This window comes from Eupeodes corollae, chromosome 1, assembly GCF_945859685.1.
Source record: "Eupeodes corollae chromosome 1, idEupCoro1.1, whole genome shotgun sequence".
NCBI lineage: Eukaryota > Metazoa > Arthropoda > Insecta > Diptera > Syrphidae > Eupeodes > Eupeodes corollae.
In genome coordinates this window covers 98,979,843-98,999,118 of record NC_079147.1, presented here as the reverse complement: position 1 = coordinate 98,999,118, position 19,276 = coordinate 98,979,843, and the positions used below count along the sequence as shown (strand labels likewise).

The 19,276-nt window shown below is 37.9% G+C and overlaps 1 protein-coding gene across 1 annotated transcript in view; it reads right to left on the bottom strand.

Moving 5' to 3' along the window:
- Positions 1 to 4,052: 4,052 nt before the first annotated feature.
- Positions 4,053 to 19,276, bottom strand: part of LOC129941977 (uncharacterized) — a 106,598-nt gene continuing 91,374 nt past the window's right edge. Inside the window, exons 4-6 of the mRNA XM_056050766.1 lie at positions 18,891 to 19,024; positions 5,076 to 5,334; positions 4,053 to 4,448 (exon numbers count right to left, since the gene is read on the bottom strand). Coding sequence (XP_055906741.1) covers positions 4,345 to 4,448; positions 5,076 to 5,334; positions 18,891 to 19,024 — 497 coding nt within the window. The 3' untranslated portion in view covers positions 4,053 to 4,344. The remainder of the gene's footprint in view (positions 4,449 to 5,075; positions 5,335 to 18,890; positions 19,025 to 19,276) is intronic.

Here is a 19,276-nt window from a genome sequence, read left to right as displayed (position 1 = left end):
GCTCCGCTATGAACAATACTCTAAGATCCAACGAAGAATAACTCTTTCTTTGGAAAAAGAAAACAAATTCATTTTTTTCGGGTTTGATCTTTTTGACAGCAGCAAATCTAACTATCTAACATTTTTTGTTTTTCATATTTTTTTTTTTGATTTTTTTTATTCCATGTTTTTTAATGTATTTTGTATTTTGTTTGTATTTTTTTTGTCTTGTATTTTGGTTCTATTTCTTTTTGTGCCACCATGCCTATTCTACTTAAAACTAGACCCTAAACTATAAAAAAAGTATGTAAGCCAGCCAAGGGCTCGACTACCCAATATAAAGTGCCGATTGAAGCCACCAAAACTGATTCTTTTGCTTCACCCTATCAGTTCGGTCCCGTTCGAACACAACCCTTCTAAACCGAAGGAGCTCTGCTCAGCCTTGTGCCATGACGTCCCGATTGTACAGGAGTCGCCTATCCACGGTTCGTCGTCTGACGTGGTAGGTTAGCGGAACTGCCAATCTATCCTGTATCAGACCGCATCCGTCTAAAAAGAGGATTGCCTCTGGTGGGATGAAGCCGCTCAAGCGTGCACTTTCAAAATACTCGTCGTTCGGATAGAAAGCCCCGTAAATTAAATTGTTGGTCGAAGACATAGCTCTTGCAATGTGACCTCGAACGAGTTTTATCACGAAATTGTCAATTCTGTTGATTCGAGCCCCGTTGTATAGGACCTCGTTGGAAAAGTAATGCACATAAGAAGTCTCCGCTGTTCGATATAAGCCGGTACAGCGTCGTAAACACTGCCGCTCGAACACCCGAAACTTCTCCATCTGGGAAGGGGCAACGTTGAACCACACGGGACAACCATAAACGATCATTGGCCGTATGAGGGCCATGTAGCAAATTACCTTCACTCTGGGGTCAAGCCGACTGCTAAAAAACAGCAGTTTCGTCAGAGCGAAGGCTCCTCTGGCCCTGGTCAGAGCAACATTTATATGTCTGTCGAAATACAAATACTGATCTAGCCAGATACCGAGGTACTTCACAACACTTTTGCTCGTTAATGGCTGCCCGTGAAGATCAACGATGACCATCTTGCGCCAATTCTTGCACGTATCCCTCGCGGCCCTAGCCAACGGAGTCCGGAACAGAATTGTCTCCGACTTCTGGACATTTATTTTCAGTTTCCAGTCGTCACAATATCGTTGAATCTTGTCGAAATCACGCTGCAAGAGAATTCTAATAACCTCAACCTTTCGGGCTGTTCTGTACGCAATTAAATCGTGGACGTACGCAATTGCCTTTGTAAGACTACTTATCAGATCGCTGGTGTAAATGCTGAAGAGAATCGGCAAATTCTTCGCTCCCTGTTGAAGACCATTTTCAATTGAGAATGTTGTGGTAGAAGTTACATTGCCACTTTTGACAACAAACTTTCTACCATTAATCATATCATAAAGTATATACAACAATGGCTTGCTTATGCCAAGCCTGTTCAGTTTTAGCTAAAGACCCTCTTACCATACGGTGTCAAAGGCCTTTTCCAAACCAACCAGAACAGCACCTGTGTATTGTTGTTTTAGTTTATTCTATTGATATTGATTGGATGATTTAGAGGTCGGAAAAATCCCTAGAGTTTCTAAAAAAGTTTGATAAACCCTAGCAAACCCATTAGCTTTACTGACTATGTAATCGATAAGCTTATTAAACGAAAGCTTTTCATCAAAATAACTCCCAGATCTTTTTTTGCCATAAGCCTATCTAAACTCGTATTGTTAATAGTTTAATCAAATATTATAGGTGTTTTTTTCTAAGGCATGTAAGGCTCTGACATTTGGCAACATGCAGGAACAAATTGTTAGATTCTCACTATTCAGCAAGTTTTTGGATATCCTCTTGTAGATACAGACAGTCTGTAGAAGATTTTATGAGCGGGAAAATCTTGACATCATCGGCATACATAAGATATTTCGAGTATTTAAAATTTACCGGAAAGTCATTTATAAAATAGATAAATAACAAAGAGCCAATATGACTTCCTTGCGGAACACCTGAAGTTACATCAATACTTTTGGATTTAAGCTTTGCCAGTTTTACAAATTGAACCCGATTTTTTAAATGGGAAGGAATCCATTTAATGAAATTAGAATGGAAACCAAGTTTTGAAAGCTTAAACATGAGTATACTATGATAAATTCTATCAAAAGCTTTTGCAAAATCTGTAAAGTTAATATAAGTCTGTAAACCATTTTCGAACCCGCAAAGTACAGATTCGCATAGCATTGAAAGATTTGTAGTTTGTAGATCTTCCAGAAACAAAACCATAATTGTTTACAGACAAGCATTACGAACATTTTTGGGATCACTGATAATTTGCAGATAGGCCTATAATGGGTCACATTTTGCTTCGAGCCAGATTTAAATATTGGAGTTATATAAGAGATCTTCCAAACGTCCAAAAACTGACCACTTTTTAAAGACTTATTGAAAATCAAGCTGAGCGGTAATGCCAAAGAAACAGAGCAGTTCTTAGGTCAACAGGGGCTATGTTATCTAGTCCACCAATTTTATTTATATCAAGTCTAGTTATAGAGCTTCAAAAACATCAGAAACAGTTAAGCCTATACTTCCAATATCAATAGCATAAGATGGCGAAAAATCAGAGGGTTCACACGGAGCAGAAGGCAAATAAACAGATTTAAAATAATCAACAAATAAATCGCATATAACGTTCATATCACTAGATACACAATTGGAATACTTCATACAGTTTGGAATCCCTAAAGACTTTCTTTTAATATTTATAAATTTCCAGAAGTGTTTCAATTTTTTCTAATTTTTAACTCAGCAGAGAGAAGTATTGTCTTAATAGATTAGAATTTTGACGCCTGGAGAGAGAATATTCTGCACGTTATTCTTGGTGACTACTTGCTACATGGTTTTTATATCTGCTTAAACCACAAATCTAAGAAAAATAGTCTCTACTCCTTCTCTTTGGCAGAATTTTTTCACAGTAATGTAATTTTTGTACCTAATTTTGTACGATTTTTTAAAACTACATTTGATTTATGGAACAAAAACCATAATTATCATCACCAATAAAATTGAAGGCTTGTCATGTTTGCTTTTACAATTTACCGTAAAAATGAAAAAAAAAAAAAATTGCACTGATAACAATAATCTTGATAATTTAGCTTTTGAAAGCAATATTTCGTTTCTTTTAATAAATAATATTAGATAGTATAATTTTTTGAAATAGTTCATTTTCATTTTAAATAACATATGAATCAACTTTTCCATTAGTTTTTAAAAGTTCCAAAAGAAAATAACCGCATTTTCGAATTCCTTTTCCAGGAATTTGTGTTAATTAAACATTTACGGCGAAAAATTCCAGACAGCAAACAGTCCTTTTGGTAGCCTGATTTCCAAATTTGTTGCTATAACACTATCAACATCATATTTTGATTCTTAAGAAAAAATTACTTACCATAGCTTAAAGTATCAGTCTTCAAAGATACTTCACAACTGTATACGGTTTTTCAAGGTAAACAGGTATTCAATGCAAATTTCTCAGAACTAACAGCTCCTTCGGAATTTCTTTGTACTACTTCAAACACCTATAAGTTAAGTCTCGTGCAAAAGGAAATATTAATCATTAAAACACATAAATAAAATGTGTTTTATTTTCTCCAACCATAATTTATAGTTCATCAGAAATCCTTATTGGCTGAAAGAACAAATTCCCTATAGATGTGGTATTACAAGAGAATTTCCCCGCACAGCTCTTACTATAGCATAACCAATTAAAGCTAAAAACCAAACCATCAAATCCCAAAACCCTTTTAAGTATTCCTAGAACGTTAACAATATCTCGGAGATAACTAAAACTAAAACCAGAACTTTTATCTTTTAGCAAAACACACGCCAACAAATAATTATAACTTTTTCTCATTAAATCTTCTTCGGTACCTAACTCTCATTTTACGATTAGGAGATGTAAGGACCTTAGGTAATTTCCAAAGAAGAAAGAAACACGATTTTATTTTGTAATCCTTTTCCAGTCACGTCACATTTATTCCTTCGGCTTGTTCACTTATAACTTCAATTTTTTATATTTTTTTAATAACTAAGTCATTTTATAATTAGAAAAATAAATATACATAGAATCCTTATTCATTAGTTTATACACATGTATATGCAATGCATATGTATAGAGTGTCCTTTTAGTTTGATGCTCTTTACTATTTTCCGAGATAATATTGCGGCATGCATCTGCTGTAATATTCCCCTTGAATGTGTTGTCTCGTCCTCGCTTATTGCCATCGCACTACACAGTGATTATGACATTGGCCAAAAGGAGCTATCTGCAGGTTGCATCGAGAAAAGTTCTTTCATTAAATGAGAACATACCGTAGAAAATAATTAAGAACGTGACAATGAGACTCAGCATCGGCTGTACATGACCTGGAAATAATCGATTTGAATTTAATTTCCGTCTTTACCTGCAACCTAGAGCTGTAGCTGTAGCTGGAGCTGGAGTTGATGCTGTGCTGTGCTATGCGATGATGGTGCATCCAGTCATCATCAGCATCAGTGCAAGTGCAGGAGTGAGCCTCATCCAATACCATGTACTGTATACCATAATATAGCAAGAGCCAGCCTAGCCTAGCCAAGCCAAGCTAGTTCTTCGTCTCTCTTATCGACAAGCTAGGGGACCGACGACGAGGTCCAACTCTTCCCATTATCGTTTCTTATCGTTATGCATTTCATTAGATGATCCAATAAAGGATATAGAGGGTAAAGATAGCAGGTGGAGATGCAATCGCACACTCTGTGCTTAACAACAATCGATGTTGCATTTGCAATCATCTTTTCAAATTGAAGCACACAGCTCTCCTGTCTGCACCCTGCCATCAGGTAAGCTATCTAGACCTAGCTGCTATATTGTGATTCTATAGATACTACTGGTTTTGGATGATGGCTTCTCTGCAACTTCTCTGATACTTCATATAACACACATACATACGGACATCGTACATAGCTCAGCTCAGCTCGGCTCGGTTCAACTCACCCGGGTGTCTGTGTACTCACCTGAGTGATTTTCCACCAATCTCTGATTGAGGCCGGCGTCCTTAAGCGCTAGGATTGTGGCTCGAACAACAGTTTCACGTTTTAGCGAAGGAATGCCCATTATATCGGCTACACACTTCAACTCCAATAGTTCCGTATTCGAGATGAAACGTGGATCAGCTATATGGATGCGAATCTGTAAATTGCTTGAGTAAAGGATAAATCCTTCGGCATTCCTTGTTATCTCGTGTTGGTGTGGTGCCAATGTGACGGCAGGTGCCTGTAATATATACGAACGGTATCAGCAACAACGGTAGAGGCGATAATTCCGATATGATGCATGGTAGAAATATGGAAGAAAAATTAAAAAAAAATAAAATTCATAAAAACATGGTTCATAAAGGGGTTGATGTATGATTAAAAAAGGAAATATTTTTGTTTTCTGTAGTGTATGAGGACGTGAAAAAGATTGTATGAATTATAGGAGAGTGGCAGGGCCTGGGATGACTTGCATTCAAAATTCTGAATGGTCAAAAACAAATTCGTTTTGAAAAGAGAATCTTGCAAATACAAAAATTTTAGCTTTGAAAATTTAAAAAAATAAAGAGTTCTCTAAAGAAAACTTCTGCTAACTTACTCAAAATATTTTGGAAAAATAAACTATTAAAGCTTAACTAAAGGTTTTACGTTAGTACTTCATACTTCTTTGATCTTTAAAAGGTCTGTTGATGCCAAAATGTATGGAATTTGGCGAAAGTTTCTCGTGGTCATCAAATGGATAAAAAAAGGCTGAGATGCTGACCCACACTGGTGCTCTTTAAAATGAATATTTTAGCAATAAGACAAATAATTGTCCTTTATGGAAGTGCAATGCAGTCAATAATATTGAAGTTTAATCAGGACGCCATTATTATCTAGATATTCGGAATACACTTCGTGTCACATGAATAGGGGCAAGCTTTTTCCGTTTTTTATTTGACGATATGTTTCAAGCCCTTAGGTTTTTTAGAAAACCACAAATGTGGAATGAATGAGGTATGTATTACCAAATTTATGTTGCAAACAAACGTTTTGGATCAAGTTGATAAATACAAGTTTTATAGCGGTTTTTTCGAAGAATGTCATGCAAAGTTTCTTTAATCACATTAATAGGGACAAGATCTGAACTTAAATCTTAAAAATCAAATTGGAGCTTAGTACTAGCATTAATTTAATAGAATGAAGAAGTATCGGTATAGGTAGGGTGGGGTCTAACCAAGGAGTAAATTAGCAAAATTCGAGCTTACCGGGATCTCTTCAAAAGCATCATTTTTATTGCCATCAAAATAAGAAAAAGTTCAAATTTTGTATATAACTACCTCAAGACTCAGGAAGTATGGAAAAACACAAAGGAAGAGTCAAGAAAACCACATCATTTCAGGAAAAGCTACAATGCTAGTAGATCGACTTCTACTCGGGTGATACAGAAGTCAGTTCATATACGACCCCAAAAAATAAAGAAAAACTGCCATTGAACGAAAGCCAACGTCTTAAATTTGCAACAAATCACATTAAGTGGAATCGAGTTTAGGAAAAGCTCGTCTTTAACGATGAACAAACATTTGATTTGGGCCGACCTTATGGATACAGGTGCTATTTCCATGATTTAAAAAAGGGACAAATCTTTAAAAACGGCACAGCAAAGGACGCGGTGTAATGTATGGGGACAGGGGAGTAATTACTTATTCGGGACCGTGGAGCTGGATTTTCAGAGCTTTAAAATTATGACAATCACTTACAAATCGATTTTGGAACGAGCTTTCTGCAGTTTTCTGAATTAATTGGTGGACTAAATTTTACTTTTCAAAAAGATAATGTACCAATACATACCGGATGGATAACAAAAGCTTGGATTCAGGGGCAAAATGTAAACCTATTACCAAAGCCCCTACATTTTCTGGGCTGAACATCATGAAAAACGTGTGCGGATGGCTCTCAAGAAAATTCTACGAAGGAGGGTGGCAATACCAAAAAAACCGAAGATAAGCCATAAAAAGATCCTGAGCCGAACTTCGGTCAATTATCTGACAAATCCTATGAATATATACACCACAGGTTACTTGCCTCGAATAGACTTCATTTGGGACTCGGGAACAACAAGTACATTCTGATAACCGTGATAAAACTGCTTTTGTCACAATAGATGGTCTCTGGCAGTTTGTAGTAATGAGTTTTGGTCTAACAAACCCTCCAGTCACATTTGAGCGACTGATGACTAGCGTGATAAGATGATTGCCTATAGAAATTTTGTTTTTCTTACTTAGACGACATTCTCTAGCACGCTTTGACTTTTCCACAAATGCCCTCTAACCTGAGTTTTGATTTTAGCCGCTTATGAGATTCAGGCCTGAAATCATATTCTTTTAAATGCAATATTTTTCGGAAGGAAGTAAAGTTCTTGGGTTATGTATAGAGCAGTAACGGCTTGTCAAATCCGACGTTTTTAAGAGCGTATTGGATATTATGGATATACTTAAAATCACAAAAACGCTTCGTCACTCTTAATGGATTGGCCTTGCGAATACCATACTTCACCATCTTCTTAAATTCGTGGGCAATAAGCGGGATGACTTGTATGACCTCCTACAGCTTTTTGCAATGGCCTACTGTTCATCAACTCAAGAGTCAATAAAAAAAAACACAATTTGCAATGTTTTATGGGCGTGAAATAAAAATAACCCAAAATTTATTTATGGAGACCCCACCAGAGACGGATGTCAGGAACTAACGCTGATTTGCTCAACAGTAACATGGTCAACTTAATGAGATTCACGATCAAGCAAGAGTTGAACTCCAGACCTCAGCACAAAGACTGAAGAGTATATATGTCTTAAAAGCTTACTTTTCTAAATTTCAGATTGGCGACTTTTAATGGTTCCACAATCTTCAGAGAAGAATCTGAGTTTGTCCAAATCTTCAATCTTGCATGTGTTTGTTATAGGGAGTCCATACTTGCGATGCATATTCAAGATGAGGACGGACATGGCAATTATACAAAGAAAGGGTAACATAGGGATCATTGAACTCCTTTGCCCAGCGTGATGTGTAAACTCTAAGTTGAAACAGAAATGAACAAATAAATCTTTAAATGTGGAGACGCGTCAGAGTTTTTGCTGTGATATACAATAATTAAATACTACCTATTAGTTTTTTATAAAAGTTATCGTCTGGCATTTTGAGGGCAAGGCTATTTTTCCCTACACCAAAATGTGGAACTATTAATGTCGGCTTGTAAAAGAATTCGATCATGGGTGGACTTTATTATTTTAAAAATCTTCATGTCGTCAGCAAAAATGAGAATTTCACTTGAGCGTAGACATGGCGATACATCATTAATAGACAGGATGAACAGAAAAGAGCCAAGATGGCTTAACTGGGAAACACCAGATTGAGCAACAAAAGGTTCAGGATGACAATTTCTAAATTTTACCCCATATGATCTTTTTTCAAGGTATGATTTAAGAAAAAGCTAAGAAAAATGGTGTAAAGTAGTACCCGTGGCATGATGTTTAGTGAATTGGACTGTCATACCAGAGGGCTTGGGTTCGACCCCTGCCTATGCCATCTTAAGTTTTTTCACGGGTACTGCCTCTTGCGACGAATTCACAAATTCTCCAAAAGTATCACTTGTCATGAAAAAGTGCTTTCTCACATTAGCCGTTCGGATTCGGCATATAAACTGTAGGTCCCCTCCATTCCTGACAACATGACTCGCACACTGGAATGGTTGAGAGTTGTAATTCACTAGGCCTTAGTTCTCAACGGACTGTTGCGACACCTAATTTATTTATTTTTTAAGACAAATGGTGGAAAACCAAGAGCTTTAAGTTTAAATAAAATAATTCCGTGGCTAAGTTAGTCAAAAGCTTTATGAAAAGTCAGTGTATACACAGTCAACTTAATAACCTTGTTTTAAAGCGTTTGAACATATTTTTGAGAATGTGAGGAGATTAGTAACGGTTGTTTTTTTTTCACAAAACCATGTTGCTTTAGGAATACAAGATAGCTTTGCAATGGGCCTGTAGCTCCTTATATCCGACTTGATACCTTTCTTGAGAATTGGTGTTAGAAATAACTTCTTCCATATACTGGGAAATTTGCCTGTTTTTAGAGAAAGTTTGAATAAGGGGTTCAACTAAAGCATTACTACACTTTTTTAATACTATCGGGGGAATACCATCGATACCGGCTAAGCAGTTATCATTCAACGCGGATAAAATATCAAGGACCGTACTCTGTAGCACAGGTATGTGACTACAGCTAGCTTGCGAAAAGGAGTGAAGATTATAAAAATATACTTCATAAACTTCTTCAGGGCTATTAAAAAATGACTTACGGAAATTTGTTGCAAAAGCGTTACAGATATCAACAGTTTTATCTAACGAAAGGTTGTTGTAAGTGAAGTTAACTGGAAAGCCATTTCATTTTTTCTTTAAGTTTACAAGTTTCGAAATTTTTTTAGGATCCTCTTTCAAAGTGGTGCCCACATCAGTAACATAACAAGCGTATAATAAATTAGAAAGAGACTTAAATTGGTAAAAGAATTCAACATAGAAAGAGAAGTTGATTGGAGACAGCATTTTGAGATAAGTTTTCCATGCCTTATTTCTTTTGTCACTCAGTAAACTCAATTCTTTTTTGTACCAAGGATGGCTAAAGTTTGTATTTCTTTAAGGGTATATTTCTTTCCAAACAATAATTAAAGATCTTACAAAAAGTTGAAACTGCTTCGTCAATGTTATTAAATGCTAATGTATCAGCAATTCCGGAAATGGTTAAATCTTCAGATAACTGCTGGAAGTTAGCTCTTCTGAAATTAAAGTTATATAAGCAATCAAAGGAATTACTGTGTTCAGTAAGATGACTACTTAAGTCAAGAAAAAATGTCCAAAGGAGGGGAAGATTTATCAATATTAGTGATTCCTGTTCTAGACTCTAGAACAAGAGTACAAATACCGTCAGAAGAAAAGACTAAATCGAGAATTCGATTTTTTGAGTTTTTAATACAGTTTGTTTGCTGTAAGTCAGTAAGAAGGACTTTATCGAGAAGAGATAGGTCCAACTGTGAAGAAGAAGGCAGGATTCGTTTTCGGATGGAGTCTAGTCAATGTGTGGTAAATTAAAAGTAAAATATTGGTGTCAGAGCCGAACAAATTTATAAGAAAGTGTAATGCCAAGGAGGGATCGTTATAAACAGACTCCAAACTAATGTAGACGTTTAAAATGAAAATCGTTTTAGTTTTATGATGATTCATTTTTATACCAGCTGATATCTGTCAAAATTGCCTTTAAATTATATCAAAACTTGGCACTTGCTTGATTCTAATAAAGTCAGTCATTAAGTGAGCCTCGTGTTTTGAATTTTAAATCTCCGTTTCCGCTATTTCTCAACAATATTTATATTTACAATTATATTTATATATGTATATAGAAATTCTTGAGAACAAATTATGATATTCAAATTTGTTTTTCGTCCCCAAAAAATCTACAAAAAGGAACTTAAACTTCAATTTATTGATTGCACACTTTTCGAAGTTACATTAATGAATATTTGGCTTTTAGGATAAGGTATCAGCGTGGGTCGTATTCCGTGTCAATTTGACAATTTCAATTCATTATTATTTTAAAATAAAATGTTCATGCATGACCTTCAATAAAGATGACATACGTACATTAAACTCATCATTTATTTTGACATTGAAACGAGATAGTTCATTAGTTGTACCTTTCGAAGGTTTCAAAGATAATGACTTCTTTATATAAATTATTTTGTACCTAAAATTCAATTATTATTGAATTCCTTTTCAACTTATTGTTGATGATGTTCTGTTCAAACCTTACACCACCAAACTGAATGATGTCTTTTGAAATTCCAAACACGCGCTCACTGCTTCAGCTTTTGAAAAAAAAAGAAACAAATCCACCCCTGCTCCCTTGAATTTTAGGAGAAATGAGCTCAGGTGATGTATGAAGTTTTAACGATACGAATCTAAAATTGATAAATCCTCATCTCAAATGGACATGGACATAGATTTTTTCCTATAACTAAATCCTAGTCCGCAATTCAATCGAATTCCTTATAAGAATGGTAACCTAGGTTAGAGAGGTACGAGCTACGAGGTACCGTACGTTTAGATGGATGTTGAAACTTAAATGAAAAATAAGAAGTGAACTCGGCACGTTTTTCGAACGATAATTTAATTAAACAGTTTTCCCTCGTGTGCTCCTTAATATAACTGACGCAACATTGTCGATACGATACTTTGAGATACATTGTGTTTTTGTGAATCGAATGGAATATAGAAAAGTTTCCTGTCGGGAATAATAGAAAGAAACCTGAAGGCTCAATAAGTAGATTGAAGGAAGGTTAAGGTATAAAGCAGGCACAAGATAGAGGAAGAAAATTGAAAATAAAAAAAAGAAAAAATTAAATGAATTTACGTGAATTCTATATAAAAGATATTCTGTTGTATCGAAAAAGTTGTGTTGTAACTTAAAACATGTATAGAAGGCTTTTATTTTGGAAGTGAAGTGTATTTGTCTACGAGGAGAAAAAGAAACATATTTTGACGAATCAGAAAGGGTAATCGTTGCTCTTTAAACATCAGTTCCATAAAAAAGGATGCTTTTAAAGGATATTTTTGTTTTCGCCGAACACAATGGCGGATCATCTTAAACAGCTTAACATTAAATTTGTTTACATTATTCAAGGTCTTCCAATAAGAGGTTGTATGTTGGTATTAAAAGTCAGTGGTTGTTTGTAAAGTGGAAGATTTTTCATTGCTAATGTAAATCGATATGAGCTCAATAGCCTTCAGAACAATAAATGCACTTAACGCTGCCACGTTGGATTTCCTAACACCCAAATGTGACAGTTCTGTCCCTAAACGTAACCTATTGGGTTATCATTTTGATGCATTTAAAGCAGCAATATGATGTTGCTGGTGACTAACTGGCTTGAGTTCTTGTGTTAACTGAATTTTAAAAGCCTTTATGCCTTTGTCTTGAAGAGTTCTTTACTATTCACACAATCTTTCAAGACTCTTTCAAAAAACTTATATAAGCTGATGACATTGACATAATCGGAAGAACTCAAGGCGATTTCAGTGGGGTTTTTGTGAGTATTGAGTATAGAGGCTGCAGAAATGGGTCAAGCTGTGTCAAGCAAAACAAAGTAAAAGCTGTACCGACGTCCCAGGCAAATCGTCACAATTGACAGATATATTTGGGTAACCACAATGCAGAAAACAAGACCAGCGCTGATAGCAAACGAAGAAATACTGTTTCTTTAAGCTAGAAAGCAATTGAATAGTAAAGCCTTTTCTCGAGCAACTTAATAGTCTCTATATAAGACCCTCAACCCTCAGCCTTCGCTTCCTGATATACGGTGCAGAAGTATGGGCTTTGATAAAATCGGATATGAGCACTTTTTTATGTCGTTTCGAGAAAAAAGTTCTTCGAGTGATCTAAAGTTCCCTGCGCATAGAAGGTGAATAGAGGCGAAGATGGAAAGACTAGCAGTACGGACTGTACGACGACCTAGAATTTGCTAAGAGCATACAAATTCAAAGGAATTTGGTGGCTGGGTCAGTAAGAAAAGTGAACTCACACAACTTGGATTGTATAACTAAATACATCTAGCTAGATGGGAAAGTTTGTTGGGTGAGGCCAAGGTTCACACAGGACTGTAGCGCCACCTTAACTAAGTAAGAATTATGTTTTTATGCAAGGTAAGGTTAGGTATATAGGACAGTTTAATGGCCCATTGTGATAACACCAGCTTGAGTTCTTTACGAAACGTAAGAGGCTGATATTGTTTATATGATTCAGATCGTTTAGATCGTTATGGAAGAATTCTTCTAAGTAAGTATTGCGTTTTTGAACTAGAACAGGGCATGTGCAGAGGAGGTAAGGAACTGTTTGCTTTCTAGGAAGATTATTCCACAGTCTGACAGCTGAACAAAAAATTGCCTGCACCACGTCGAAGCAATAAGTTAAAACGACTTGAGAAACAATTAAAATTGAAATGTAAGATACAACACCGATATTCGAAGAAAGCTTCGGGTTTACATCTAAAAAGTTGAAGAGGCTGAAACGAGCTATGATCAAATCTACACAGGTTAAAAATAATTCCTGCAGTAACATTAAATATTATATTTAACTTCTGAGCCGAATAAGAGTCAAGGTATTCAAACAGCTAGCTACGTCTTTATAGGCAGAACAAGTGACTTATCCAGCTTTAATTTAGTATAACAGATAGTCCTCTGAGCGAAGCATAAATTCTTGACACAACTGTATCGACGTGGGTATTCCAAGTTAGTTTATTGTTGAAGATCTGTCCTAAGTTTTTGACCTAGTCAATTATAGAATTATTTAGTATAACGGAGGAAAAGTTTTTAGGTTAAAGTTTTGTATTCGATATTGGAAAAGCTTTAGTTTCTTCAGGGTTAAGTTTAAGCCCCTTGAGGGTCGACCAATCATAATAGACTATAGAGCAATGTTCAATTTTAGCTATTGCTTCCTTAACCATGATCTCATAAAAACTAATATATAACTGAACATCATCGGCATAGACATGGTATTGACAGTAGGACAAAACAGAAGTCATATCATTAATGAACAATGAAAACAGTGAAGGCACAAGGACTGATCCTTGATGAACCTTAGTATGAACAGGATGGAACGAAGACAGTTTGCCATTACAAGATTCGGTTTGCATACGATTGGTCAAATATGAATAAATAAGGTTTTTAGTTGTGTTAGAGAAGTTAAGATATGTAGTCAAAGCTTGTCTTATGTAATCGGGCACAACAAGCCTCGAATACGGACAAATTCACTATTGACAACCCACGCGAACGAATTAAGGACAACGAACTTTGGATATGCACGTGGACTGTTAGGTCCCTTAAAAAACCACAAGCGGCCGAAGAATTAGCGGTGGCCCTAGACCGCTATAAAGCAGATATCACCGCCATCCAGGGAATACGATGGGATGGGCCGGGCAAAAAGAGGATGAAAAACTGCGATATTTACTATGGTGACTGCTAAAACGAAAACCAACAGCGCTTATTTGGATGCGGCTTCGTCATTGGAGCCAGACTTAGGCAGTGCCCTAGCTACGATATTAAAATAGTTCTGGGCGATTTTAATGCCAAGCTAGGAAGGGAAGACATCTTTGGTGGAATAATCGGGAAGAACAGCCTGCACGACAACACTTACGATAATGGATTCCGGCTCATAGATTTTGCTGCGGGGCGAAACGTAGTGGTAGCCAGTATGCGTTTCCCACACCTCAACATCCACAATTGAACTTGGACTTCTCCAGATCAATCTTCCGTCAAGCAGATTGACCATATTGCGATCGACGCCAGACACGCTTCCAGCATTATGTATGTACGAACTTTCCGAGGAGCTAACATCGACTTGGACCACTACCTCGTTGTAGCCAAAACAGGGAGGTGCTGGCAGAAGGTACAACGTCTAACGACTACAATCGCCAGAGATCGCCAAATCCTTTTCCGACCGAGTTACAAGTAACCTCTCTTGAAGTTCTCTGCCGCCAACACAATGTATCGAAAACCAGAAGCAACAGTGCCAAGATGCAATCAGAGAAGCCGCCCCTGATGTGCTGGGTTTCAAACAGCCAACAACAAGGAACCCCTGGTTTGATGAGGAATGTCGGCAGGCAAATGCAGCCAAACAACAGACACGCAAAGTGGTGCTGCATAAAAGGACGAGATCTGCTCGTGAGCTCTATGAGCAGAAGAGGCGAGAGGAACGCTGACTTCTCAGAAGGAAAAAGAGAGGGCATGAGAAGCGTGCGCTCGAAAATGTTGAGAGGTATAAAAGCAGGAATGAGGTTCGAAAGTTTTATGAACAGGTGAAACGAAATTCGCAGGTAGATATACCTAGAACCGAAGGCTGCAAAGACGAAAGTGAAAACATCATAGTGTAGCCGCAGTCAATGCTGAGGATATGGAAGGACCACTTCTGCAGACTGTATAACGGCGACGACGAACTGAATTCCGCTGTCAGCCAGGATGATCCATTCAACATAGACGACGATAGCCAACAATCCCGTCCTCCCGACTTAGACGAAGTAAAGATTGCCATATCTAAGCTTAAGTTTAATAAAGCCGCTGGAGCGGATGGCTTGAATGCCGAGCTCTTTGAAGCAGCTGGAGATAAGTTGGTTAAGAGCATGCACCAACTTATATAAAATCTTCTCTGCCGTAATATGTGAACGTCTGAAGCCCATCGTCAACAACCTGATAAGTCCTTATCAGGTGGTTTTAGACCAGGAAAGTCCACAGTTGATCAAATATTCACATCACGGCAGATCCTGGAAAAAACTCAAGAACACCAAATCGACACTCTCCATCTTTTCATCGATTTCAAGGCCACATATGACAGCATCTACAGGGAAGAGCTGTATAGAGCCATGTCTAGATTTGGCATCCCTGCCAAACTCGTCCGTTTGTGCAGGATGACCATGGAGAATTCATGCTGCTCCATAAAGGTTGGAAACAACTTAACAGAACCTTTCGATGTCAAAAAAGATTTTAGACAAGGTGATGCGCTGTCATGTGATTTTTTTAACATCGTGCTTAAAAAAATAGTACAGAGCTCACACGTCAACACTAGAGGCATTATCTTTCAAAAGTCTGTCCAATTACTGGCATATGCTGATGACATTGACATAATCGGAAGAACTCAGCGTGATGTCAATGGGGCTTTTGTGAGTATTGAGGCAGAGGCGACAAAAATGGGTTTAACGGTTAATGAGGGCAAAACAAAGTACATGTTTCTTTGGACTAAGAAAGCAATTGAGTGGTAAAGTCCTCTCTCGAGGGACCAAAGTGTTGCTATATAAGACCCTTATCATCCACGTCCTGCTATTCGGTGCAGCAGAAGCATGGACTAGGACAAAAGCGGATGAAAGCACCTTGGGTCGGTTGGAAAGAAAATTTCTTAGTGTGATCTACGGTCCCGTATGCATCGAAAGGGAGTGGAGGAGAAGATGGAACGACGAGCTGTACGGGCTGTACAGCGACGTAGACTTAGCCAGAAGGGTAAAAGTCCGTAGAGAAGGCCACGGATCAGGTGGCGCGCACAAGTGGATATTGACCTCACCCAACTTGGAGCACGAAACTGGAGATATCTAGTTGGGACCGAGCTAGATTAATAAGTTTGTTGGGTGAGGCCCTAGTTCACACAGGACTGTAGCGCTACCTTAAGTAAGTAAGTAAGAACTTTGGATATGTACGTAGAATGTTAGGTCCCTTAACAGATCACGTGCAGCCGAACAACTAGCGGAAGCCCTAAACTGCTGCAAGGCAGTTCATCCAAGAAGTTCGATGGGATGGACCGGGCAAACGCAAACTAAAAGACTGCGATATCTGCTACGGCGACTGCTACCGAGAACAAAGACAGCGTCTATTTGGGTGTGGATTTGTTGTTGGAACTACGCTCAGGCAAAAAGTCTTGAGTTTCAACAGTGTGAGCGAGCGCATCACGACAATCCGCATCAAGGCTAAATTCGCCAACATAAGCCTAATATGCGCGCATGCCCCAACAGAGGAGAAAGATGAAGACACAAAAGATATGTTCTTCGAGCTCTTGGACAAGACATATGAGCAGTGCCCTGGCTATGACATTAAAATTGTCTTAGGAGATTTTAATGCCAAGTTAGAAAGAGAAGACATCTTTGGTAGCATAATCGACATACAGCCTGCCCGACACTACCTCCGACAACGGATTCAGGCTGTTCGATTTCACTGCGGGAGATAACTTCTGGTTGTTAGTACACATTACACACATCTCCTGACCAATCAACTGTCAACCAGATTGACCACATTGCCATCGCCGCACGACACTTCTCCAGTATACAGGATATCCGACCTTTACGAGGGCCAACATTAACTCGGACCACCACCTTTTTGTAGCCAAGGTACGGCTACGGATATCCCGGTCCAAGCCAAAACAAGGAACTACCGGGAGAACTGAGAAGTTTCGACGTTAAACGGAGAGACTGCTTTGTCCTTTTTAGCATTGAAAACCAGTGGCAACATTGCCTTGCAGCCATCAGAGATTCCCCCTCTGAAGTGCTAGGTTTCAAATGGCCACCACAGCGAAATCTTTGGTTTGACGTCGAATTCCGGCAAGCGCACGCAGCAAAACAAGAGGCATACAAAACGGCGCTGCACAAAAGGACTAGAGCTGCTCGCGAGCTCTACGAGCAGAAGAGCAGAGGGTAACACCGGCTTCTTAGGTGGAAAAAAAGAGAGCGCGAGAGATAGAGGGATGTCACAACAGGAATGAGGTGCGTTAATTTTACCAAAAGGTAAAAAAAACTCCCAAGGATACCAGCCACGAACCAAAACCTGTAAAGACGATTAGAATATGGAAAGACCACTTCTCCAAATTATATAACGGCGATGATAACGGCGATAACGCTTACCGGTCATCGACGAAGTGAAGATGGCTATATCTAAACTGAAGTTAAACAAAGCTGCTGGAGTTGACGGCATCGCTGCCGAACTATTTAAAGTAGCAGGCGATGACTTCGTAGGTTGGAAGAAAGAATGCCCCACGAGTAGAATCTCAGCATAGTTTGCCCGATATATAAAAAAGGAGACCTTCTAAGTTGCGCCAACTAGAGAGGGATCAGTCGCCTTATTATTGCATATAAGATCCTCTCTGCCGTATTATGTGAACGTCTGAAGCCATTCGTCAACAATCTGATTGGTCCTTATCAGTGTGGATTCAGACCAGGAAAGTCCACTATCGACCAAATATTCACACTACGGCAGATCTTGGAAAAAACGCGTTAGCTTCAAATCGATACCCACCATTTCTTTATGGATTTTGAAGCCTCGTATGACAGAGCAATGTCTAGTTTTGGCATTCCTGTTAAACTCATCCGTTTGTGCAGAATGACGATGGAGAATGCACGCTGCTCTATTAAGGCAATATCGTTCTGGAAACTACTACTCTGATACGCAGTTGAGTTGATATTGACATAATTGGAAGATCAAAGCTTGATTCCAGTGGAGCGTTTTTAAGCATTGCGACGGAAGCGAAGAAGATGGGTTTAGTGGTCAATGAGGGCAAGACTAAGTATATGCTGTAATCAAAAAAACACATTGAACAACAACATCTTGGACAAAACGTCACCATGGACAGCTATAACTTTGATGTAGTTAAGGACTTTGTCTACATAGGTACCGCTATTAACACAGACAACGACAGCAGCGCTGAAATGAAGAATAACTCTTGCAAATTTTTGCTTCTTTGGACTTAGAAGGTAATATAAGACACTCATCCTCCCGGTTCTCATTTATGGCGCTGAGGCCTGGACCCTCTCAAAGAAAGATGAGAGCGTCTAAGGATGCTTCGAGAGAAAAATTTATCGGGTGATTTTTGTCCCTTACGCTCCTTTTAATATCTTTTTTTGATTTTTAACCGGTCTCTATACCCATTTCGACTTCGCCATGTAAACAATTATTTGCCAATATTTTTCAAGTCAGGTTTAACTTTTTTTCCGGTCTTTCTCAAAATCCCGAAAGTACTGCATCAATACGTAAAACTGTCCTCGTTATTTTGTCTGTTATTTAAGGAACATCCTTTTTTTCATGGTAACAATATCCTCTTTTGTATAAGTTCATATATATTGAGTGTTGGGGTTAAATAAACTTGCCTTATATTTATGTGCAAATGTGTATTGTCATTGTTGATAATGTGTATGTGTGTGTATGAGTATGTATTGTAATCTGTTTGATAAATTTCATCACGTACCGTTTTGTTATTGATGTACCACGTTAGTGTCGCCTGGGGACTTGACCATTCGGAACTGCAGTTAGCCACCAAAAAATCACCATACTTGTATGGATGTGTTATTCCACTGATGTAAGGGTCAAATTTTGGAAGAACTATAAAATACAAAAGAGTGAGAGTGAGTGTGAGTTCATGTACAGAAAAAAAAATGAAGATACCAACAAAATAACAAAAGAAGGAAATAACAAGAATATAGCGAAAATAGCAGAAATCGAACAAAAAATCAAATAAATGGATATGTGGACACAAAAAGGATAAAATGATCAGAATTCATGTCATGAGTTTAAACCTAGGTACAGTACATCCAAAAAGCAACTCAACATTTCATTTGTATGTCTTCACTAAAG